General features: G+C 49.9%; 1 protein-coding gene across 13 annotated transcripts; it reads right to left on the bottom strand.

Annotated features, from left to right (window-relative positions):
• Positions 1 to 320: 320 nt before the first annotated feature.
• Positions 321 to 18633, bottom strand: ZNF707 (zinc finger protein 707). 13 transcript variants are annotated; one of them, XM_025394058.1, is made up of 8 exons: positions 10639 to 10729; positions 8134 to 8231; positions 7709 to 7783; positions 5758 to 6403; positions 4874 to 4940; positions 3783 to 3909; positions 3254 to 3367; positions 321 to 2020 (listed from the first exon to the last, which is right to left on the bottom strand). In XM_025394058.1, the coding sequence occupies exons 5-8, from the start codon at positions 4886 to 4888 to the stop codon at positions 1161 to 1163; spliced, it is 1116 nt and encodes a 371-aa protein (XP_025249843.1). In that variant the 5' UTR covers positions 4889 to 4940; positions 5758 to 6403; positions 7709 to 7783; positions 8134 to 8231; positions 10639 to 10729; the 3' UTR covers positions 321 to 1160. The 13 variants fall into 13 exon arrangements, with proteins under 13 accessions (XP_025249843.1, XP_025249844.1, XP_025249840.1 ...); XM_025394059.1 differs by lacking the exons at positions 7709 to 7783; positions 8134 to 8231; positions 10639 to 10729 and adding exons at positions 14841 to 14914; positions 18535 to 18633; XM_025394055.1 differs by lacking the exon at positions 8134 to 8231 and having other exon boundaries at positions 5758 to 5855.
• Between the last annotated feature and the right edge of the window lie 5496 nt (positions 18634 to 24129).

Below are 24129 nucleotides of genomic sequence, written 5' to 3'. Positions count from 1 at the left end.
AGACGGAGTCTCGCTGTGTCTCCCAGGCTGGAGTGCAGTGGCGCGATCTCGGCTCACTGCAAGCTCCGCCCCCCGGGTTCACGCCATTCTCCCGCCTCAGCCTCCCAAGTAGCTGGGACTACAGGCGCGCACTACCGCGCCCGGCTAGTTTTTTGTATTTTTAGTAGAGACGGGGTTTCACCATGTTAGCCAGGATAGTCTCGATCTCCTGACCTTGTGATCCACCCGCCTCGGCCTCCCAAAGTGCTGGGATTACAGGCTTGAGCTGGCTGCAATTCTTAAAGAAAAACAGGCAAAAGCAAAAATCCTTCAACAATTCAGCTAACCTGAAACACGGCAGTGTCCCCGATCCATTTCCACAGGGGTCTTCCCTTGGGATCACCACTGGCAGATTTTTATTTCTGGCTGGATAGGACACCTTAAGTTTCAAACAAAGAGGTCACCTCTTCCCCATGAAATGCACTATGGTGAATATGGCCACCTCACTGCCCTGAGACCCAACTCGATCTGCCAATTTCAGGTGCGTGACCCAGGCTCTGACCAACAGAGCTGGGTGGGGGCCATCCCTGCAACACTGGGGGTGGCCCTGACCTAACCGGCTGAGCACCACTCCCTAATCCTTGAATAAGGCTCAGTATTACAAAGGCTCTTGTTTCTATGGCCCAGTGCAGAGGCTGCAGGAGGGTCTTTGCCTCTGTGCAATGCCTCGCCCAAGACAGAGACAGGAAGGGAAGCCAGACCAGGCAGCAAGCATGGAGTGCAGAGCCAGGAAGGAAAGGCCCAGCAGACAGCGACTCAGGGCCAGGGTGGAGTCCCTGAGCCAGACAGCTGTGAGCACCGGGCAGGCTCTCCACCTCTGCGCCTGGCCTGGCATGTGGCTCCGTGATCGCACATGCTCTCAGCACATCCCCAGGGTGCCCGGCACCGGGGCGCAGCCCTGCCATCTCCAGAGCCCCCACCATCTCCGGCGTACCCATGGATTCGCTTCTCCCACCTGGCAGTTTTCCCAGTAAAACTTCTCGGGGGACTGGAGAGCTCTGAGGACTGAGAAGGCTTCTTTTCAGGCTGATTTTCCAGGCTGAAGAGCAACTTCTCACTGCAGCTCTCCCTCAGGGCCCAGGACTCCCGCAGAGGTACAGCACCCCACGCTTCGGGGGCCCCTACACCTCCCCGTGCCTGTGAGTTCTTTGATGCCGCGTGAAGAAGCCCAGGTGGCGGAATCCTTTCCCGCAGTGGCCGCACTCGTAGAACCTCTTTGTCAGGTGCAGCCTCCGGTGGATGCTGAAGCCCTTGGGCCACCGGAAGGACTTGCCACACTCGGCACAGGTATAGGGCTTCTCCCCGCTGTGGACCCTCTGATGGTGGCTGAGGTTCTCCTTGGTCCGGAAGGCCTTGCCGCAGTCCGCGCAGTAGAACGGCCGCTCCCCGGTGTGCACCAGCTGGTGTCTGAGAAGGTTGGATTTCTGCTTGAAGGCTTTCCCACAGTCGCTGCACGAGTAGGGCCTGTGTTCGGTGTGGACCTTGCGGTGCTGGGCCAGGCGGTCCTTCAGGCTGAACGCCTGCCCGCATGCCTCGCAGCAGAAGGGCTTCTCGTGCGTGTGGTTCTTCTGGTGACGCTGCAGGTTTGAAGCCCACCGGAAGGTCTGGCCGCACTCGGGGCACTTGAAGGCCTTGGTCCCCGTGTGCACCGTCTGGTGAGCGAGCAGCCGGCTGTGGCAGCTGAGCGCCTTCCCGCACGTGCCGCAGATGTACGACAGCTCCATTGCACACTGCTTCCGGCGCTCTCTGCGGCCCGGCCGCTGCCCACAACACTTCGTGAGCATCTGACAAGCAAAAGCCGTGGGCTTGGCGTCTGTCCTTTCTGGAGCAGCTCTGGGAAGCTGCCCGTCATCCGCGTCCGGCCCGAAGCTCTTCCGAAAGCTGCTTCCCTCCCTGGTTCTTTCTCGCCTCACATGGGTTTTCTTATGAGCCCAAGTTGGACGGTCACAGCGTCTCTTGGGGTCTGCAGATTTCCTTGCCCCTGTGGAAGGAACAGATACCCTTACACAGAAGCCAGTGGCCCATGGCCAGGCAGTGCCTCCTGCTGTGTGCGTCAACTGGCTTCTATCTACTCAGCTCATTCCACGTGGCTACAAGTGATCAGGAAAACTCGTTCAAAGAAACACAGATGAGCCACAAAGATCAATAGCGGAAACCAACATGAGCTCAGATGGTTCCCCAGCCCCGGTGGCACGCAGGACACCTGGCACTGCTACGTGAGGGAGCACCGACACATGGCTGCCAATCAACAGAAGCAACTGGGCCAAGAGAATGTCCTTTCACCCTGTCCACGCCAGCAAGCCCCGCTCATGCAGGTGCAGGTGGTGCCAGGATATCATCTGGAAGATGGGTAGCTCCACGTGATTCTCAACCACTCAGCCTCGGAGCCATAGCTCCCTCCAGCTGGATACTCCACAGGCCCAGGGACCCGACACTCCCCAGCCGGGGGCTCCACAGGCCCAGGGACCCGACACTCCCCAGCCGGGGGCTCTACAGGCCCAGGGACCCGACACTCCCCAGCCGGGGGCTCCACAGGCCCAGGGACCCGACACCTCCCCAGCCGGGGACTCCACAGGCCCAGGGACCCTACACCTCCCCAGCCGGGGACTCCACAGGCCCAGGGACCCGACACTCCCTAGGCGGGGGCTCCATAGGCCCAGGGACTTCCCAGGGCTCGTGTTCACGTAGCTGCTCCATCCCATTCTGAAAATCTAAGTAAAAAGCAAACCCCCTCTGACCACTGCCCCAAGAGCACCCCTCACCTAATGGAGGGAAGCACGGCCACTGTCCCAGTTTTGCAAACAGGGATGTGGAACAAACTCCTACCCAGAGCCACATACCTGGAGACCCTCACGTGCAGTCAGTACCAGGCCTGTGGCTGTAGGTCAGACACCTACACCAACGGCCTCCGCCAGACAGCACCTGGGTGGCTAGGTGCAGCCTTCAAGTGTCACTCTGGCCTCAGGCCCCTCCCAAGCTGCAGCTGTACGTCATCCTGCGCCACTGTGCCTTGCGAGCCCCGGCCCCCGGCCAGTGTCCATCAGGGCAGGAGCGTGGCTGCCCCATGTCTCTAAGGCCTAAGTTAGAGAGCGGCTGTGTGTCCACTCTCCCATGGGAAGGATGCACCCTCGGTCACTGCAGTGTGCTGAGCACTCACCCAGGAGCTGTGGCCACAGGGACGGGGCCAGCCGAGCCCAGACAACCCAGCACTCACCTGGCCAGTGGCCCCTCTGCACTGCCTGGAGCTCAGGTCTCTCCCGGTCTTCAACCCACGGCTCCTCCCACTGTTCCAGGCGAGAGACGAGGTCTGGTCTGGGGCTGCAAAATCCTTTTCAAAGGAGAGAAAAGGTTCTGTTTTACTTGTACTGAGGACAAAGCGAGGGTTGAGGCTCAGAGCAGTTCTGCACTAGCCTAAGAGGCCAGGCAAGCCCAGCCCTCGGGGCGGCCCTGGAGAAGCTACCCTGAAGCAGAGATGACAGGAAGGGAGGGGCCTGGACACCAAGGCCCACGGAAGGCCCTGACAAGGTCAGAGGAAGGAAGATGAGGCTGCCTCCAGGGAGCCTGAGAGAAATGCCAAGTGGGCCCCTCTGTCTACACAGGCCAAGAACTTCCAGCTCCTGAGTCCCCTCGGCTGGGAGGCCCCACGACCATCCTGGACCAGCCAGGCCCGGAGGCAGCGGCAGAGCTCACCCCACGCTCAGCCCGCGCTCACCCCGCTCACCCAGCACTCGGCCCGCGCTCACCCAGGGCAGCCATACTGCTGAAGTTGTCCAGCATCACGTCCCGGTAGAGGGCCCTCTGGCTGGGTTCCAGACACGCCCACTCCTCCCTTGAGAAGTAGATGGCCACGTCCCTGAAGGTCACCGGCTCCTGCAACACACACAGCTCCCAAAGTGGCCATTCCCAAGAAAAAGAAGGCTCAGCCCACAGGTCTGGGCGGGAAGGGGGAATCAGGGTGGCCCTGCTGTGGACTGATTGTTTGCGTCCCCTAAATCCATATACTGAAGCCCGGAGCCCTGAGTGGCTGTGTCTGGAGATGGGCCTCTGTGGAAGAGATTAAGGTTAAGTGAGGTCAGAAGGGTGGGGCCCTGACCCATGGGCCCGGTCCTCACAGGAGACTCCAGAGAGCTCCCCACCTCCCTCACCGCACATGCGTCAACACAGCACAACAGTGGCTGTCTGCAAGCAGGCCACTGGCCCCGCCAGAAACCAGATCTGCAGCACTCTGATCTTGGACATCAGCCTTCAGAACAGAGGAAGTGCATGTCTGTAAACTGCCCAGTGTGTTGTACTTGGTTACGGCAGCTGTAGTGGACTAAGACAATCTAGTCTATTTTCCTACAACAGCCACTATTCTCCTAGTGTCAATGAATCCAATTTTCTTTTCTTTCCTTTTTTGAGATGGAGTTTTGCTCTGTCACCAGGCTGCGCAATCTCGGCTCACTGCAAGCTCCGACTCCCAGGTTCAAGCAATTCTCCTGCCTCAGTCTCCCGAGCAGCTGGGACTACAGGCGTCCGCCACCATGCCCAACTAATATTTTGTATTTTTAGTAGAGATGGGGTTTCACCATGTTAGCCAGGATTGTCTCAATCTCCTGACCTCGTGATCCACCCGCCTCGGCCTCCCAAAGTGCTGGGATTACAGGCATGAGGCATTGCACCCGGCACCAATTTTCTTTTATCTTTCCCCGCCCCTTAAGAGAGAAGGCAAAAGGGCAGACATGGGCACAGTGCCTGGGAAGCCGCTGCCACAGACCCTCCCCGCGTGTGTGCTGGGGTCTCAGGCAGCCGGCAGGGCAGAAGGGAGGCCGCGCTCGGCAGCGGCAGGGCTCACCTGGGCCATGTCCATGGGAACAGCGAGGCCACGCCTCTGGGGAAGCACAGCGCCAAGGAGGGCAGATCTGTGGAGACAAGAAATGTAAGCGGGCGTAGCCGGCCCAGGAATGCCCACCCCACCTGACCGCAGGAGCCCCCCACTCAGCAAATCAAGGGGAATTCAGGAAAAATGAGTGATGCACACGCAGGGTCTGCTCTGTAACTACCGACAGCCACCAGGTGTGGGGAAATTTGGCAGTGGTGAGGAGTCAACATATCTTTAAGGGACAGCTGGGTGCGGTGTGCCACCTGCCACACACAAGAACTCTGAAATACCAGACAGCAAGCCAGGCCTGTCACCAGAAGAGGACAGAGGCCAGCCACTGCTGGCTGAAAGCCAACAGCTTAGCTGCAAACACATGACTGGAGAGTCTAACCGCAACTGAAGCGTCTGGGGCTCCTCAGGAGACAGGCGGGCAGCCGTTCCCGCGGCGCTGTGCCCGGAGGATGCTCTCGGGTACGCTACGAGGAGGCCACCTGGCAGCCTTCCCCCAAGTGAAAACCTGGGGGAAGGTTTTCACCCACTGCACTCCAGCCTGGGTGTCAGACTGAGACCCTGTCTCAAAAAAAAAAAAGCCCCGAGAAATCCCATTATCTTCACTCAGTCTCCAGATCAAGCCACGAGCTCCCCCTAAACCTTAGGGTCCGGGCCCACTGAGATCCAGCTTCTACCCCCAGGTCTGTGGAGAACCACCCTGGCATCCCACTGCCCTCCTGCCACAGTGGGTCCTGCCTCCTTCCTGAGTAAAGCTCAGAGCCCCAATATGCAGAAGAGGCCAGCCCCACAGGCGCCCCTGAGAAGAGACAGAACCCGCTGGAGGAAGATGGCCCATGCCTGGTTACCTCGTCCGGGGAGGGGAGGAGATGTTGCTCTAGACCCTACAGACACGGGAGTATCATAAAGGGCTGTCAGGAGCAACTCATGCAAACAGGTTCAGCAACTGAGATGAAACGGACAAACTCCACGAAAAACACAGGATTATGAAACTGACGAAAGGGAAGCCACGCAGCCTCCCATCTGATAAGAGAATTGAAAATGTAACTTGAACCCTTCCCATGAGGAAAATACCACACCCAGCTGGGTTCCCCGGTAAGCTCCACCAAAGCCTAAGGGAGCACAGTACTGATCTTAGAAGCTATTTAGTGAACAGAGGAAGAGCAGACACTATCCAGTCTGTCTTAATGAGGCCAGCAAAACCCAAACCAAAAACCTGATAGAGATATTACAAGGGGCCAAGCACAGTGGCTCACGCCTATAATCCCAACACTCTAGGAGACTGAGGCAGGAGGACTGTTCGAGGCCAGGAGTTGCCCAACCTGTCTCTATAAAAAATAGAATTAGCGGGGTGTGGCGGTGGACATATGCAGTCCCAGCTACTCAGGAGGCTGAGGTGGGCGTATTGCTTGAATACGGGAGGCATAGGTTGCAGTGAGCTGAGCTCATGCCACTTCACTGCACTCCAGCCTAGGTGTCAGACTGAGACCCTGTCTCAAAAAAAAAAAAAAAAAAAAGATATTACAAAAAAATTACCTACCAAACTCTCATAAACACAAATTCTCAAAAAATATTAGGAAGCCAAATCCAGCCGTTTATAAAAAGAATTCTCGGTCATGACCAAGTGACGTGGACCCTAAGAGTACACAGCTGGTTTGATCCCCATTAGCTGCAGCTGGTGCCCAGGAGGCTCCCTCCACCACCTATGTTCAACACTCACTGCAGGGGGCAGCTCCCTCGGCGTTCACCCCTGCCCCTCGTCCCTCCCACCTCCAGCACAGCAGGTACACAGACCTTCCCTTCCTCCTTCTGACACTCACAGGTGGCTACATTAACTGCTACATGTTTTCAGGAATATACTTTTCTTTTTTTTTTTTTTTTTTTTTTTTGAGATGGAGTCTCGCTCTGTAGCCCAGGCTGGAGTGCAGTGGCCGGATCTCAGCTCACTGCAAGCTCCGCCTCCCGAGTTCACGCCATTCTCCGGCCTCAGCCTCCCGAGTAGCTGGGACTACAGGCGCCCGCCACCTCGCCCGGCTAGTTTTTTGTATTTCTTAGTAGAGACGGGGTTTCACCGTGTTAGCCAGGATGGTCTCGATCTCCTGACCTCATGATCCACCCGTCTCGGCCTCCCAAAGTGCTGGGATTACAGGCTTGAGCCACCGCGCCCGGCCAAGGAATATACTTTTCAACTCGAGATTTGTTTTTCACCCTTTCAACAGCATGGCATCAACTTTAATCACGATGACTTCCCAAACATTTGAAAATGACATAACTAACCACATTAACAGAATAAAGGAGAAAACCATATGACAGCTATTATCTCAATAGATGCAGAAAAGGCATTTGTTAAAACTCAAGACCTAATCCCAACAAAAAATCTCAGCAAACAAGGAACAGAAGAAAACTTCCTCATCCTGGCAAACCTGCAACCAACATCCTGCTTCATGGGCCACTATGGAACTCTTTCCCTCTGAGACCAGGAACAAGCAGGGCTGTCTACCCACTGCTTCTCTTTATCACCTTATTGGAGGCCTGAGCCAGTGCAAGGAGGTAGAAAAAATACACAAAGCCATAAGATTACAAATAAAGAAGTAGGTCGGGCACGGTGGCTTATGCCCAGAATCCCAGCACTTTGGGGCGCCGAGGCGGGTGGATCACCTGAGGTGGGGAGTTTGAGACCAGCCTGGCCAATATGGTGAAACCCCGTCTCTACTAAAAATACAAAAAGTAGCCAGGCATGGTGGCAGGCACCTGTCATCCCAGCTACTTGGGAGGCTGAGGCAGGGGAATCGCTTGAACCCGGGACATGGAGGTTGCGGTGAGCCAAGATCGCACCATTGCACTCCAGCCTGGGCAACAAGAGCGAAACTCCATCTCAAAAAAAAAAAAAAAAATTTCATAAATTGGAGGTGGAAGTTGTAGTGAGCCAAGATTGTGCCACTGCACTCCAGCCTGGGTGACACAGAGAGACTGTCCGCACAACATTGGGGTAGGCAAACATTTCTTTCATGGATCCCCAAAAGCACTTTAAAAAAATTACAAATTCAGGCTGGGTGCAGTGGCTCACGCCTGTAATCCCAGCACTCTGGGAGGCTGAGGTGGGCGGATCACCTGAGGTGGGGAGTTCGAGACCAGCCTGGCCAACAGGCTCTCTCTTCAATCAAGAAGGGAGAAACCCCTTCTCTACTAAGAATACAAAATTAGCCGGGCGTAGTGGCGCATGCCTGTCATCCCAGCTACTCAGGAGGCTAAGGCAGGAGATTTGCTTGAACCCGGGAGGTGGAAGTTGCGGTGAGCCAAGATCGCACCACTGCACTCCAGCCTGGGCAACAAGAGCAAAACTCTGTCTCAAGAAAGAAAAAAAAAAAATCACAAATTGGATTTATCAGAATTAAACATTTTTGTTTATCATGGCAGTCAAGAAAAAAAATAAAGGAGACTGAGTGTGGTGGCTCATGCCTGTAATCCCAGCACTTTGGGAAGCTAAGGCAGGGGGATTGCTTGAGGCCAGGAGTTTGAGACCAGCCTGGGCAACATAGGGAGACCTCTGTCTCTACTGTTTAATTAAAAAAATTGTTTTAAAAAGGAGACACAAAGGCAAGCCACAGAATAAGAGAAAATATTCCCAATACATGTATCTGACAAAGGACTTATATAAAGAACTGTAACTCCTACAAATCAATAAAAAAGAAAAATAAAATTTAAACTGGGCAAAATATTAGAACAGACACTTCAACTGAAGTGATACAACGGTCTATAAAAACATGAAAAGGCACATTGAGCACAGGGGTCATGGGTGGTGTTTTCCAATCAAACGACTTGCTGAGTTCCTCTAGCAAGTAGCAATGACCACAGTGATAAAAATAACAGCTCCCGGCCAGGTGCAGTGGCTCACGCCTGTAATCTCAGCACTCTGGGAGGCCACAGCAGGTGGATCACCTGAGGTCAGGAGTTTGAGACCAGCCTGGCTAACATGGTGAAACTCCGTCTCTACAACAAGTGCAAAAAATTAGCCAGGCTACTCAGGAGGCTGAAGCAGGAGAACTCCTTGAACCAGGGAGGCGGAGGTTGCAGTGAGCCAAGATTGTGCCACTGTACTTCAGCCTGGGGGACAGAGCAAGATTCTGTCTCAAACAAAAACAAAAACAAAAACAAAAACAAAAACAAAAACACCAGCTCCCCTCAGCTGAACAGCTGTGTTTGCACTACAACCTGGGCTGGGCTTCCCAGCCTGGAAAGCAGAGTCGGGGAGAACCGTGAGATAGGCCAGAAAAGGGGCTAAGGCCAGATTATTCAAGGCATCCTGAGCCATGGTTTCATGTGTAATGCGACAGAAGTTTAATACAGGAGAACAGAAGGATACTGTCATAGCTGCTTCTTTTCCCCCTAGGCAAATTAACACAGGATTTTTTTTTTCTGAGGCAGGGTCTTGCTCTGTCACCCAGGCTGGAGTGTGGTAGCCCAATCACAGCTCACTGCAGCCTCGACCTCCTGGGCTCAAGTAATCCTCCCACCTCAGTTTCCCCAGTAGCTGGAACCAAAATCGCATGCGCCACCATGTCCTGCAATTGTTTAAATTTTTTGCAGAGAGGGGATCTCACTATATTGCCCAGACCGATCTCAAACTCCTGGCCTCAAGAGATCCCCTGGCCTCAGCCTCCCAAAGTGCTGGGGTTACAGGCGTCAGCCACAGCATCCGGCCTAAGCTACATTTTTAAAATTTATTATTATTATTATTTTTTAATGAGATGGAGTCTCGCTCTGTTGCCCAGGCTGGAGAGCAGTGGCGCGATCTCCGCTCACTGCAACCTCTGTCTCCCAGGTTCAAACGATTCTCTTGCCTCAGCCTCCCCAGAGTAACTGGGATTACAGGTGCACACCACCACACCCGGCTAAATTTTTGTATTTTTTGTAGAGACGGGGTTTCACCATGCTGGCCAAGTTGGTCTCGAACTCCTGGACTCAATGATCCACCTGCCTCGGCCTCCCAAGTGCTGAGATTACAGGCGGGAGTCACCTCTCCTGGCTAAGCTACATTTTTAAAAAGATCCTCTGTGATGAACAAATGAGAAAGCAGCAAAACAGGATGGGGGTGGGGAGAAGACAGGGAGGCGATCAGGTGAGAGAGGAAGAGCCAGGATTGGGACTTACAGGGTGGGAATGGCAAGGAGGCAAATGGTTCAGTTATGGAGCTAACGCACCAGTGACTGACTGTGCGGCTGGGCGTGGGCAGGAAAGGGGAAGAAGTGAATCTCGGGTTTCTGCCTCCTCCCCTTCGCGGTGGAATGCCTGGGAGAACCAGTGGGTGGGGAGTGGACGTTACAGGAGCTCAGCCTGGGGCAGGGGAGCTTTGAGTGTTATGAACTAAGTCTAAGCGCTTGGGTCTCACCGGAGCGGTGCGGGCTGGAGACACAGGTGTGGAAAGTGTCTATGAGGAATAATGCGGTCACGATCGTGGACGGGGTCAGCCGGGAAGAAACCAGCTTCAAGAGGATACACAACCGGGTCCTGACAAACCTGCAAGTGTAAGGGGCGAGGAGAGAAGAGGAGGCTGAGCCGGAAGAAGCCGAAGAACAGCCCCCGAATAGCCGGGGTCACAGGCAGCCTCCCGGGTCTGTCCCAGCAGCCGCCGCGCTGGGTTTCACAGCCCTGGGGCGGCCGCAGAATTAGAAGGTCAGACAGCCCACGACCCAGGGACGGAGGGGCGGCGGGGACACGGGCGCACTCACCACCAGGGCGTCCTCAACAAGGATGCTCCATCCGCTACGCCGCGCCGGTAGCCCAGACTTCTACAAACTTCCCCAGCGGAAGTTGTTATCCGACAGCTTCCGGCCCCTCTAGGAGCCCACGTCTCGGTGGTGCGCGCAGGCCGCCCAGGCCGTCCAGGCCGCCCGCCTCGCCCCGCCCCGCCTGTGGCTCCGCCCCAGCCAGCAGGCCCCTCCCCATCACAGCCAAATGCCACCACGACCGGCTGATTTTTTTGTTTTTTTTAGTAGAGACGGGAGTTTCACCATGTTGGCCAGGCTGGTTTTGAACTGCGATCTCAGGTGATCCGCCTGCCTTGGCCTCCCAAAGTGCTGGGTTTACTGGCGTGAGCCACGGGGCCCGGCCCTGGTAACCTAAAGTCGGCCTAAAGGTTTCTCCTACAAAGTGAACTGTAACCTAACTGGAGGTGTGAACAGACTGTCACTTGCTGTGGTACCAGTCACTCAGTTCCAGCCAATCAAGGGTGTGGGGTCCAGCCCTATGGGGCTAAGCGAGTGTTCTCCCCGTGTGCGGAGACGAGAGATTGTAATAAATAAAGACACAAGACAAAGAGATAAAGAGAAAACAGCTGGACCCAGGGGACCACTACCATCAAGACGCGGAGGCGGTTAGTGGCCCCGAACGGCTGGGCACGCTGATATTTATCGCATACAAGACAATGCAGGATGTGCAGCCCAGGCCCAAGGGTGCTGGCGCAGGGCCCCATCATGTGCAGGGGACTCTACCAGCTAGTAGGTGGTGCCAAACAAGTGTTTGGTGCCAAACAAGTGACTGTGGAGGCCAAGATGTTTATGAGACTGGCGCTGCCCATCATGACTGGGTGCTGTTGGAGCTACCAGTCGCACATCCAAGGGGCCAGCAGTTTACTAGGAGATGGAAGTGGAGTCTAGGATTGGGCTTGGGCAGGTCCAGAAGACACAAGGATGGCCCAGGTCCCTGTGCCACCCTCTGTCTTCTGGACCTCTCCCCAAGCCCACGCCTGTGGCTCCATGGAGAGGTCCCTGAGCCCTGCTGCAGGAGACGGGTAGTCTCATACCTGGCTTACGGAGGGGCCCGGTGTGCTCTGAGGCCCTCCAGACAGAGCAGGGCTCCTGCGGCGAGGCAGTTGGTGAAGTGCAGCTCCAGCCCACCTCACAGTGGCCCAGTGGGTCCCCAAACCAAAAGCCAATGCTAGAGCTCCAGAGCCTAGAAGCCACGCCCTGTAGCGCAGTCTTCACCTGTTGGGAACAGCCCCCCAAAATCTGGCCATAAGCTGGCCCCAAAACTGGCCATAAACAAAATCTCTGCAGCACTGTGACATGTTCGTGATGGCCATGACGCCCATGCTGGAAGGTTGTGGGTTTACCAGAATGAGGGCAAGGAACACCTGGCCCACCCAGGGCGGAAAACCACTTAAAGCAAACAATAGCATGAGTGATCTGTGCCTTAAGGACGTGCTCCTGCTGCAGATAACTAGCCAGACCCATCCCTTTATTTCGGCCCATCCCTTCATTTCCCATAAGGGATACTTTTAGTTAATCTGTTATCTATAGAAACAATGCTAATGACTGGCTTGCTGTTAATAAATACATGGGTAAACCTCTGTTTGGAGCTCTCAGCTCTGAAGGCTGTGAGACTCCCTCATTTCCCACTTCACTTCCATATATTTCTGCATGTGTGTCTTTAATTTCTCTAGTGCCCCTGGGTTAGCGTCTCCCTGACTGAACTGGTCTTGGCAAGTGGCGTCCATCGTGGGAGCTCCAATCCAGGTGGAAGGGTTGCCGGAGTGATGGCTGGAGAACATGGAACTAAGCTGGAGGACACCTGAGTACTCTTAAAGCAATGCCCGTGGTGAGTAAGAAGGGGAGCTTGGAAGCATCAGGGTAACAATGGGACAAGTGTGGGGTCTGGTTCATTCCACCTTGGAGCTTTTTCACACTGATGAGGAGGAGGAAGGAGAGTATAACGAAGTAACAGAAGAGGGTACAGAGCAGGTTTATTTGCCAGCTAAAGCTAAAGCGGCAAAGGAGGGAGAGGTTCATCTGTACCCTTCTACACCCCCTCATTATTTTGAAGAAAAAGACCCTCCAGATCTTTCTTTTCCAGAGGACACTGGGGGAAAAGTAGTTGCCCCAGTGACTGTTCAAGCAGTGCCTCAAGCGATCGCTCTCAGTTCTATTCAGGCAGAAATTCAGCAAGCTAGAAGAGAGGGTGATTTAGAGGCTTGGCAGTTCTTAGAATACACCCCCCAGATCAACAGGGAAATATTATAGCTACATTTGGGCCTTTTCCTTTAAAATTCAGGAAAGCACATTTAGTTGATTATATCAAGGCCTGTGATGGTATCGGAGGTAATCTGCACAAGCCTACTCTGTTAGCACAGGCAATGGCAGGACTGAAAGTGGATAAAGGAAATACTCCATTTCCTGGAGCTTGTTTTAACTGTGGGAAGCATGGTCATACTAAAAAAGAATGTAGAAAAAAATCAGTGAGTCAGGCTGCCAGATAGGGGAAAAAAGGAAACTGCTGAGCCTGAAATATGTCCAAAATGTAAAAAAAGGAAAACACTGGGTTAGTCAGTGTCACTCTAAGTTTGATAAAGATGGGAACCTGATTTCGAGAAACGCCATGAGGGGCCAATCCCAGGCCCCATTCCAAATTGGGGCATTTCTAGCTCAGGCCATTCCCTCAGCCCTGTACAATGTCTGTGCCCTGCCACAGCCGGTAGTGCCGCAGTAGATTTATGCTGCACAAAAGCTGTGAGTTTTCTGCCTGGGGAACCCCCGCAAAAGGTCCCAGCAGGAGTCTGTGGACCCTTGCCAGCAGAGACAATAGGATTACTTCTAGGAAGGTCTAGTTTAAGTTTAAAAGGGGTGCAAATACATACAAGAGTCATTGATTCAGATTACAATGGGGAAATTCACATTGTTATATCTACTTCTGTTCCCTGGAAAGCAGAGCCAGGAGAGCGCATAGCACCGCTCCTGATTGTGCCATATGTGGGAATGGGAGAAAGTGAAATTAAATGAACAGGAGGATTTGGAAGCACAAATAAACAAGGCAAAGCAGCTTATTGGGTAAATCGAATCACTGATAAATGTTCTACCTGTGAGGCTGGGTGCAGTGACTCAAGCCTGTAATCCCAGCACTTTGGGAGGCCGAGACGGAGGGATCACAAGGTCAGGAGATTGAGACCATCCTGGCTAACACAGTAAAATCCTGTCTCTACTAAAAAATACAAAAAACTAGCCAGGCGAGGTGGCGGGCACCTGTAGTCCCAGGTCCTCAGGAGGCTGAGGCAGGAGAATGGTGTAAACCCAGGAGGCGAAGCTTGCAGTGAGCTGAGATCTGGCCACTGCACTCCAGCCTGGGCGACAGAGCGAGACTCCGTCTCAAAAAAAAAAAAAAAAAAATGTTCTACCTGTGAAATAACTACTCAGGGAAAGAAATTTAAAGGTTCGGTAGATACAGGAGCAGATATTTCAATCATTTCTCTACAGCACTGGCCGTCTGCATGGCCAATTCAACCTGCTCAATTTAACATAGTTGGAGTTGGTAAAGCCCTTTGCACTGTGAAGGGCCCGATGGACAACCTGGGACTATTCAACCAATTATAACTTCTGTACCTATAAATTTATGGGGGAGAGATTTATTACAACAATGGGGAGCACAAGTTCTAATTGCAGAACAATTATGTATTCCTCAAAGTCAACATACGATGTATGAAATGGGGTATGTCCCTCGTATGGGACTAGAAAAAAAATTGCAAGGTTTAAAAGAACAGCTTCAAGCAGAAAGACAAAGTTCCCGCCAAAGATTAGGATATCATTTTTGATGGTGGATATTGTTAAGCCTCCAGAACTTGTACTTTTAAAATGGTTAACAGATAAGCCAATTTGGATAGAACAATGGCCGCTAAGTAAAGAGAAACTAGAGGCGTTAGAGGAATTAGTTACTGAACAATTAGGAAATGGGCACAGAGGCCGGGCGCGGTGGCTCAAACCTGTAATCCCAGCACTTTGGGAGGCCGAGACAGGCAGATTATGAGGTCAGGAGATCGAGACCATCCTGGCTAACCCGGTGAAACCCCGTCTCTACTAAAAAATACAAAACACTAGCCAGGCGAGGTGGCGGGCGCCTGTAGTCCCGGCTACTCGGGAGGCTGAGGCAGGAGAATGGCGTAAACCTGGGAGGCAGAGCTTGTAGTGAGCCGAGATCCGGCCACTGCACTCCAGCCTGGGCGACAGAGCGAGACTCTGTCTCAAAAAAAAAAAAAAAAAAAAAAAGGAAATGGGCACAGAGCTCCAACATGTTCCCCCTTGGAATTCTCCAGTTTTCGTAATTAAGAATAAATCAGGTAAATGGAGAATGTTAACTGACTTAAGAGCCATCAATTCCGTTATACAACCTACGGGAGCATTACAGCCAGGATTGCCTTCTCCTGCTATAATTCCAAAAAATTGGCCTTTAATAGTCACAGATTTAAAAGACTGCTTTTACTATCCCCTTAGCTGAGCACGACTGTGAACGGTTTGCATTTACAATTCCTGTGGTAAACAACCTGCAGCCTGCTAAGCGTTTTCATTGTTTCATAGATGGGTCTAGAAATTGTAAAGCTTATTGTTCTGGTTTGAAAAGTAAAGTATTCCAGATGCCTTATACTTCAGCTCAAAAAGCAGAGCTTGTAGCTGTAATTGAGATATTGACTGCTTTTGATATGCCCATTAATGTGATTTCTGATTCTTCATATGTGGTTCACTCCACACAGTTAATTAAAAATGCTCAGTTACTATTTCATGCAGATAAACAACTGATGACAAAAACAAAAAAGGGGGAGAAATAGGGATTATGGGACAGCCCATACACAATTGAATCTAGCATTATTAACTGTCAATTTTTCGAGCCTGCCCAAAGGTCAGATGTTATCAGCAGCTGAACAGCATCTACAGAAACCAGCTGCAAAGACAGAAGCAGAACAATTGATTTGGTGGAGAGATCAAATAACAAAAAGTTGGGAAACAGGTAAAATAATAACTTGGGGTAGAGGTTATGCTTATATTTCTCCAGGCCAAAATCAGCAGCCGATTTGGATACCATCAAGACACCTGAAACCTTATCATGAGCCAGATGCCAAGGAAGAGATTCTGGGAGGATCCCGAGGACCCCCCGGTTGCAGCCATGTTGAGACTGACACTGAGGAGGACCCCAACTGTCATGAGCAACACCTGTCGAACACAGCCACCCACCTGGGGACAGATCAAGAAGCTGTCACCGATGGCAGAAGAAAACCTGAGGAAAGCAGGACAACAGTCACAATGAGTAATTTAATGGTAGCTATGATAGTGATGATCACCATTGCCATGAGTATTCCTTCAACAAGGGCTGACACAGAGAACAATTGTACTTATTGGGCATATTTATCAATCTTGGCTGGCAGTAATGCCCGGATGTAATCACTCTATGACACAGTTACACACGCTTTCTGAAGGACGTGCTCCTGCTGCAGATAACTAGCCCAACCCATCCCTTTATTTTGGCCCATCACTTCATTTCCCACAAGGGATACTTTTAATCTAATATCTATAGAAACAATGCTAATGACTGGCTTGCTGTTAATATACACATGAGTAAATCTCTGTTTGGGGCTCTGGGCTCTCAGCTCTGAAGGCTGTGGGACCCCTGATTTCCCACTCCACATCTCTGTATTTCTGTGTGTGTGTCTTTAATTCCTCTAGCGCCGCTGGGTTACGGTCTCCCCGACCGAGCTGGTCTGGGCATTCACCCTTCCTTGGAAGCCACGCGCGGCAGCGCACCGTCTTCACCTTTCCTTGGCTGTGAGCTCTTCCAGGAAGCACAAAGCATAGGGCAACGCCGTCTCTCCAGGGTCACGCTGTGACTCTTTGCAGCCTGCTTTTTTTTTTTTTTTTCTCTGAGACGGAGTTTCGCTCTGTCGCCCAGGCTGGAGTGCAGTGGCGCAATCTCGGCTCACTGCAAGCTCCGCCTCCCGGGTTCACACCATTCTCCTGCCTCAGCCTCCTGAGTAGCTGGGACTACAGGCGCCCGCCACCATGCGCGGCTAATTTTTTGTATTTTTAGTAGAGACAGGGTTTCACCATGTTAGCCAGGATGGTCTCGATCTCCTGACCTCGTGATCCACCTGCCTCAGCCTCCCAAAGTGCTGGGATTACAGGCGTGAGCCACCGTGCCCAGTCAGATAAGAACTTTTAAAAAGCCATGTGAGTAATTTCACAGGTTTAAAGGAAAACATGGTAATGTAGTAATGAAAGGTATAAAAAAAGAATCCAGTGGAACTTCTACAGCTGAAAAACCTAGTATCTGAAATGAAAAATTCAATGGTGGAATGAACATGAGACCACAAAGGCTTCTGAACTCAAGGTGACCTTTTAGAAATAAAAACAAAATAAAATAAACAAACAAAAAAGACCTCAAAGGCAAAAGAAAAGGTCAATGGACTTGAAGACAAACCCACAGAACATGACCACACTGCAGCACAGCAAGCGAAGGGGCAGGAAGGCAGCAGCAAACAGAGCCACAGTGCCCCGAGGGCAACAGAAAGCAAACTTCACCTAAAATTGCAATTCCTGGCTAGGAGTGGTGGCTCACGCCTGTCATCCCAGCACTTTGGGAGGCCGAGGCGGGTGGATCAACTGAGGTCAGAAGTTTGAGACCAGCCTGGTCAACATAGTGAAACCCCATCTCTACTAAAAATACAAAAATTAGCCGGGTGTGGTGGTGGGCACCTGTAGTCCCAGTTATTCGGGAGGCTGAGACAGGATAATTGCTTGTATCTGGAAGGTGGAGGTTGCAGTGAACCAAGATCGTGCCATTGCACTCCAGCCTGGGCAACAAGAGTGAAACTCTGTCTCAAAAAGGAAGGAAGGAAGGGAGGGAGGGAGGGAGGGAGGGAAGGGAGGGAGGGAAGGAAGGAAGGGAAGGAAGGAAAGAAAAGGAAAGAAAGAAAAAGAAAGAAACTGTGATGGAAAAGATTCCAAATAAGAGGAAAATAGAGCCACAAATCCAAGATCAATAACCCCCAAGAAGGATAAAAACAAAGAAATCCACACCAAGGCACATCATAATCAAACAGCTAAAAGCCAGTGATAAAGAGAAAGTCTTACAAGCACTCAGAGGCAAAGTAAATTACATATTCTGTATGCAGCAACATCCTTCAAAAATGAAGGCAAAATCAAAATATTTTCCAAAGATAGAAGTTGAAAGACCTTGGCCGAGCACGTATACCAGTTGCAGGTATTCTGTTGTAGGCAACAGAAAATGGACTAAGACAGAAAATTGGTACTGAGAGTGGGGTGCTGCTAATAAAAAATAACCAAAAATGTAGAAGCGGCTTTGAAACTGAGTAACGGGCAGAGGCTGGAAGAATTGGGGGAGCAGGCTAGAAAAGGCCTAGATTCTGGTGAGGACTTAGAAGACAAGACTAAGGAAAGACTGGACCTCCTTGGAGATCCATTAAGTGGTCACAACCAGAATGCAGATAGAAATATGAACTATAAAGGCCATTCTGATGAAGTTTCAGATGGAACAGAGGAACAAGGTGTTGGACAGTGAAGTAAAGGTCATCCTTAATATAAATTGGCAATGAGCTTCGCTGAATTGTGTCCATGCCTGCAGGCTTTGTGGAAGGTCAAACTTGAGAGTGATGAACTAGGATATCTGGCAGCAAAAAAAGAGAAGGAGCTGCTGGTGGCCGGGCGCGGTGGCTCACACCTGTAATCCCAACACTTTGGGAGGCCAAGGCCGGCGGATCACCTGAGGTCTGGAGTTTGACACCAGCCTGGCCAACATGGAGAAACCCCATCTCTACTAAAAATAGAAAATTAGCTGGGCGTGGTGGAGCGTGCCTGTAATCCCAGCTACTCGGGAGGCTGAGGCAGGAGAATCGCTTGAACCCGGGAGGCAGAGGTTGCGGTGAGCCGAGATCCCGCCACTGCACTCCAGCCTGGGTGACAACAGCAAAACCTCATCCTAACAAAACCAAAAAACAACAGAAAAAGGAGCTGCTGGTTACTTTTGGCCTCTTACGCTGAGCTTGGAGAGCAAAGGAATAGTTTAAAAATAGAATTTATAATTTAAAAGCAGAGTGGAAAGATTTGGAAAACTCAGGCTGGCCAGGTAGAGTAAAAGTGTGTTCAGGAGAGGAAACTAAGGGTATAGCCCAGTGAAGTTTGTCAAAGAAATTAGCTTGGATAGAAGGGAGCCAGGTGCAATTCTCCCAAGACAATGAAACTAAGACCCAGCAGGCATTTCAGGTTATCGAGGCTGCCTCTCCCATCAGAGGCTCAGAGGCCTAGGAAGGCAGAATGCTTTCAGGGGACAGACCCTGGGAGCCCTCCACAGGCTCGCCCAGGGCCACCTTAGGACTCTGCTCCGGGCACCACAGCGTAGTGCTCCGTGGTCACCCAGCCATTGTTCAAGCAGCCCCAGATGTGAATGCCTCACTCCAGAAGGCACAAGCCCTAAACCCTGGTGGCATCCATGTGGTGCTAATTCTGCTGACTTACAGAAAGTCAGAGCTGCGAAGGCTTGACAGCCTCCATCCAGATTTCACAGGATACCACTGAAAGCCTAGGGGCCCAGGCAGAGACTTGTGGCAGGGGTGGAGCCACTACAGAGAATCCCCACTAAAGCAATGCTGAGTGGAAGTGAGGAGCTGGAGCTGCTGGGGAGTCCCCACCAGAGTAATGTCTAGCGAGGCATGGGAGTGGGACCACCACTGGGAACCAAGAACCGTGGAGTCACTGGCAGCACGCACACTTGCCTGGAAAAGCTTCAGGCACCAGAGACTAACCCATGGGGGTAGAGCAAAGCCATCGAGTGGGGTTGCCTGAGGCCTTGGGGACCCAACCTCACCCTGGGGTGTCCAGGAAGTGGCACATGGAGTCAAGAGAGATGATTCTCCAGCTTCAGCATTTAATGCCTTCCCTGCAGGGTTTCAGACTTGCTTGGGACCTGCTAACCCTTTCTCACTGCTTACCCCTCCCTGATGGAGTGGGAATATCTGTCTTTTGCCTGTACACCATCATTGTATCTCGGAAGGACATAACTTGTTCGATTTCACAGGCTCACAGATGAGACTCTGGACTCTGGACTTTTAATTCAGTGCTGGAATAAAATCTGAGGACTATGGGATTGCAACAAATCTGTTTGTGAGGACATGAGTCTTGGACAGAAAGCTATGTTGAGTATCTGTCCTTCCAAAACTCATGTAGAAATTTCATCCCCAATATGGCAGTACTGAGAGCTGGAGTCTAAGAGGTGATTGGATCATGAGGGTGAAGCTCTCATAAATGAATTAATCTACTTTGGCCGGGCGCAGTGGCTCACGCCTGTAATCCCAACACTTTGGGAGGCCGACATGGGCGAATCACGAGGTCAAGGGTTTGAGACCAGCCTGGCCAACATGGTGAAACCCCATCTCTACTAAAAATACAAAAAATTAGCTGGGCATAGTGGTAGGCGCCTGTATTCCCAGCTACTCAGGAGGCTGAGGCAGGAAAATCGCTTGAACCCGGGAAGCAGAGGTTGCAGTGAGCCGAGATCACACCACTGCACTCCAGCTCGGGCGACAGAGTAAGCCACTACGCCCAGCCAGAAGACATCCTTTTAAATGTAATTAAAATAGAATGTCAAATAAAATGCAATAAAATGGAATGGAATGTTTTGAATTTTATGCCAATAATTCACTGTTTTACATGAAATGAGTAATTCTTTGAGAGATAAAAGTTACCAAACTTGGCACAAGAAGAAATAGAAAAACCTTAAGTGTTATAGCTGTTCAAAAAAATTGAATTTATGGCTGGGCACAGTGGCTCACTCCTGTAATCTCAACACTTTGGGAGGCCAAGGTGGGCCAATCACCAGGCCAGGAGTTCAAGATCAGCCTGTGCAACATGGTGAAACCCTGTCTCTACTAAAAATACAAACACCCGGCCACGGTGGCAAGCATCTGCAGTTCCAGCTACTCGGGATGCTGAGGTGGGAGAACCACTTAAACCTGGGAGACAGAGGTTGCAGTGTGCCGAGACCACGTCACTGCACTCCAGCCTCGGTGACAGAGACTGGATCTCAGAAAAAAAAAAGGAAGGAAAGAAAAGAAAAAAAAGAAGAGAGCAAGCGAGGGAAGGAGGGAAGGAAGGAAGGGAAGGGAGAAAACACTTAAGGAAGAAATAATAGTATCAATATTACATAAACAACTTCAGAAAACAGATGAAGATAGAATAATTCACAATTCTTTGAGAGTAACAGTATCCTGATATCAAAACAAGGACATACTCTTACCAATTCTAAGGAAAACAGAACAAGGTGCCCTAGTCAGTACAATAAGAAAAAGGAACAAAGTCCATATAAATTGGAAAAGTAAAATACTTTATTCACAGATGACATGATTATCTACATAGAAAATGCTAAAGAATCTAGAAAAAAGCTACTAGAACTAATAAGTTAACTGATCTAGGTTGCTTGATACAAGATCAATGTACAAGTCTAATGCATTTCTATATACCAGCAATAACAACTAGAAAATAGCTTTTAAAAAACCTTCTCACTTGCGATAGCATGCAGAAATATTAAATACATGAATTTAACAAAATGTGTGAGAGCTGCAAACTGAGAGAAATCCAGAGATCTACACCATGTTCAACAATTGGAAAACTCAGAATTGTTAAAATGTCATTTCTCCCTAAATTGAACTATAAATCCCAGAAGACTTTCTTTTTGTAAACACTGATAAAAGTTGTTTTTTGAGACAGAATTTCACTCTTGGTTGCCCAGGCTGCAGTGCAATGCCGCAATCTCAGCTCTCACCGAAACCTCCGCCTTCCAGGTTCAACAATTATCTTGCCTCAGCCTTCCAAGTAGCTGGGATTCTACAGGCGCCCAAAACCACACCCGGCTAATTTTTTTGTATTTTTAGTAGAGACGGGGTTTCACCAAGTTGGCCAGGCTAGTTTTGAACTCCTGACCTCAAGTGATCCACCTGCCTTGGCCTCCCAAAGTGCTAGGATTACACAGGCATGAGCCATCAGACCAGCCTGAAGTTGATAAAAGTTGACTCCAAATTTTATACGAAAATGCAAAAGATCTAGAAGTCAAAACAAAAAACAAAACAAAACAAAAACAAATGGGAAAAGAACAAAACGGAAGCTCTTCCAATACCTGAGTTCAACACTTATTATAAAACTACAATTGGCCAGGAGTGGTGGCTCACACCTGTAATCCCTTTGGGAGGCTGAGGCAGGAGGATCTCGAGGCCAGGAGTTCAAGACCAGCCTGGTCAACATAGTGAGACCCCATCTCTACAAAAAAATATAAAAAATTAGCAAGACGTGGTGATGCATGCCTACAGTCTCAACTACTTGGGAGGCTAAGGCAAGAGGCTCACTTGAGCCCAGATGCTCGAGGTTACATTAGCTATGACTATGCCACTACACTCCAGTCTGGGCAACAGAATGAGATTCTGCCTCAAATAAAACTACAGTAATCAATATAGTGTCATATTGGTGTAAAGCTACACACACAAGAAGAATGGTGTCCAGAACAGACCACTTCTATGTCAGTTTTTACCAACCTGTGAAGACTTGGTCATTGGGAAAGTAGACTCAACAAACAGAACCGAAACAACTATCCACACAGATCCAAAGTGAATCTTGATCCTCATCGCATATGGTACACAAAAATGAACTCAAAAGGGATCACAGACTTAAATGTAAAAACTGTAAAAGCTCCATAAAATAAAAAACATAGGAAAAAAATCATGTCCTTTGAGTAGGCAAATTTCTTAAACTCAATTATAAAATCTCATAAATCGTTATCTTGGCTCACTGCAACCTCTGCCTCCTGGGTTCAAGTGATTCTCCTGCCTCAGCCTCCTGAGTAGCTGGGACTACAGGGGTGCGCCACTGCGCCCAGGTGATTTTTGTATTTTCAGTAGAGACAGGGTTTTACCATGTTGGCCAGGCTGGTCTCAAACTTCTGGCCTCAGGTGATCTGCCCACCTTGGCCTCCCAAAGTGCTGGGATTACAGACATGAGCCACCGCACCCAAATATTTGATAAATTAGACTTAAAAAATATTCAAAAGACGCCATTAAGAAAATGAACAGGCAAACCAAACATGAAAATATTCACAATATATATTCATCACAAATGGAGACAAATAATTATATATATTACATATGTTTTTCATCTAGAATATGGAAAGAACTTGAGTCAACAATAAGCATCCCAACTTAAAAATAGGCAAAAGGTATGAACAGACACATCACTAAAGACAACACAGAAAAGCAATAAGCAGATGAAATCACAGACATACAACATCATTCAGTGGGCAAATACAAATTAAAATCATAAGGAGACTAGAGTTGATTAAATTTGAAGAGACTGACAACGCCAAGTGTTAGCAAAGATATGGAGCAACTGGAAATCTTCCTATAATGTAGTAGTAGTGTAAAATGATCCAACCACTACGGAAACCTGTGTGACAATTTCTTAGGAAGTTAAAAACACTTATTGCAATGGACTGAATGTTTACATCCTTGCACAATTCATGTCAAATTCCTAACCCATAAGATGATATGAGGTGGGGTCTCGGGGACGGGACAGAATCACAAGGGGCGAGCCCTCATGAATGGGGTAGGTTTTCTAGTCCCTTTCCACCACATACCGTCACAGTGAGAAGACATCTACTTAAAAGGAAGTAGGCCCTCACTAAACACCAAATGTTGACACTCTCATCTTGGACTTCCCAGCCTCCAGAACTGTAAGACATAAATTTCTGTTGTTTACAAGCCTCCCAGTTTGTGGCATTTTGTTATGGCAGCCTGAATGGACTAAGACACTTACAACACAGCAATTAAAGTCCTAAGTACTTACCCAAGCAAAATAAAAACACATGTGCAAATACATACTTTTACACAAATGCTCATAGTTTTAAGAGCAGAGACTGGAAACCCATTAATACGTGGATGAATAAACAAATGACGGCTTATCTATACAATGGAACACTATTCAGCAAGAACTACTGAAACACGAAACAGCTGGGTTGAGTCTAAAAACATGCCACAGTGAAAGACATCAGACACAAAAGAACACGTACTAAACGAATCCATTTGTATGTGGCTCTAAACCAAGCAACACTAATCTATATGGATAGAAAGTGGTTACCTGGGGCTGGACTGGGCTTAACTAGGAAAAGGCAAAAGGGAACTTTTTGGGTGACAGAAATGTTCTTGGTTCTGTTGGTGGTGGTTACACAGGTGGTGATGGTTACACAGGTGTACGGATTTTCCAAAACCCTGTACACTTAAAATAGGTGTTTTACTATATAAAAATTGAATCGTTGATTAAAATGGTCTGGAAAAATCTACATGTGAAACATCTCTAGTCACGCTCATTTTCCAGAAAATGTACATCTTTTTAAATTACTTGTCCCGAGGCTTT

Source organism: Theropithecus gelada, chromosome 8 (assembly GCF_003255815.1).
Source record: "Theropithecus gelada isolate Dixy chromosome 8, Tgel_1.0, whole genome shotgun sequence".
NCBI classification, from domain to species: Eukaryota; Metazoa; Chordata; class Mammalia; order Primates; family Cercopithecidae; genus Theropithecus; species Theropithecus gelada.
Note: the sequence above shows the minus strand (reverse complement) of the source record. Positions and strands in the feature narration are given on the sequence as shown.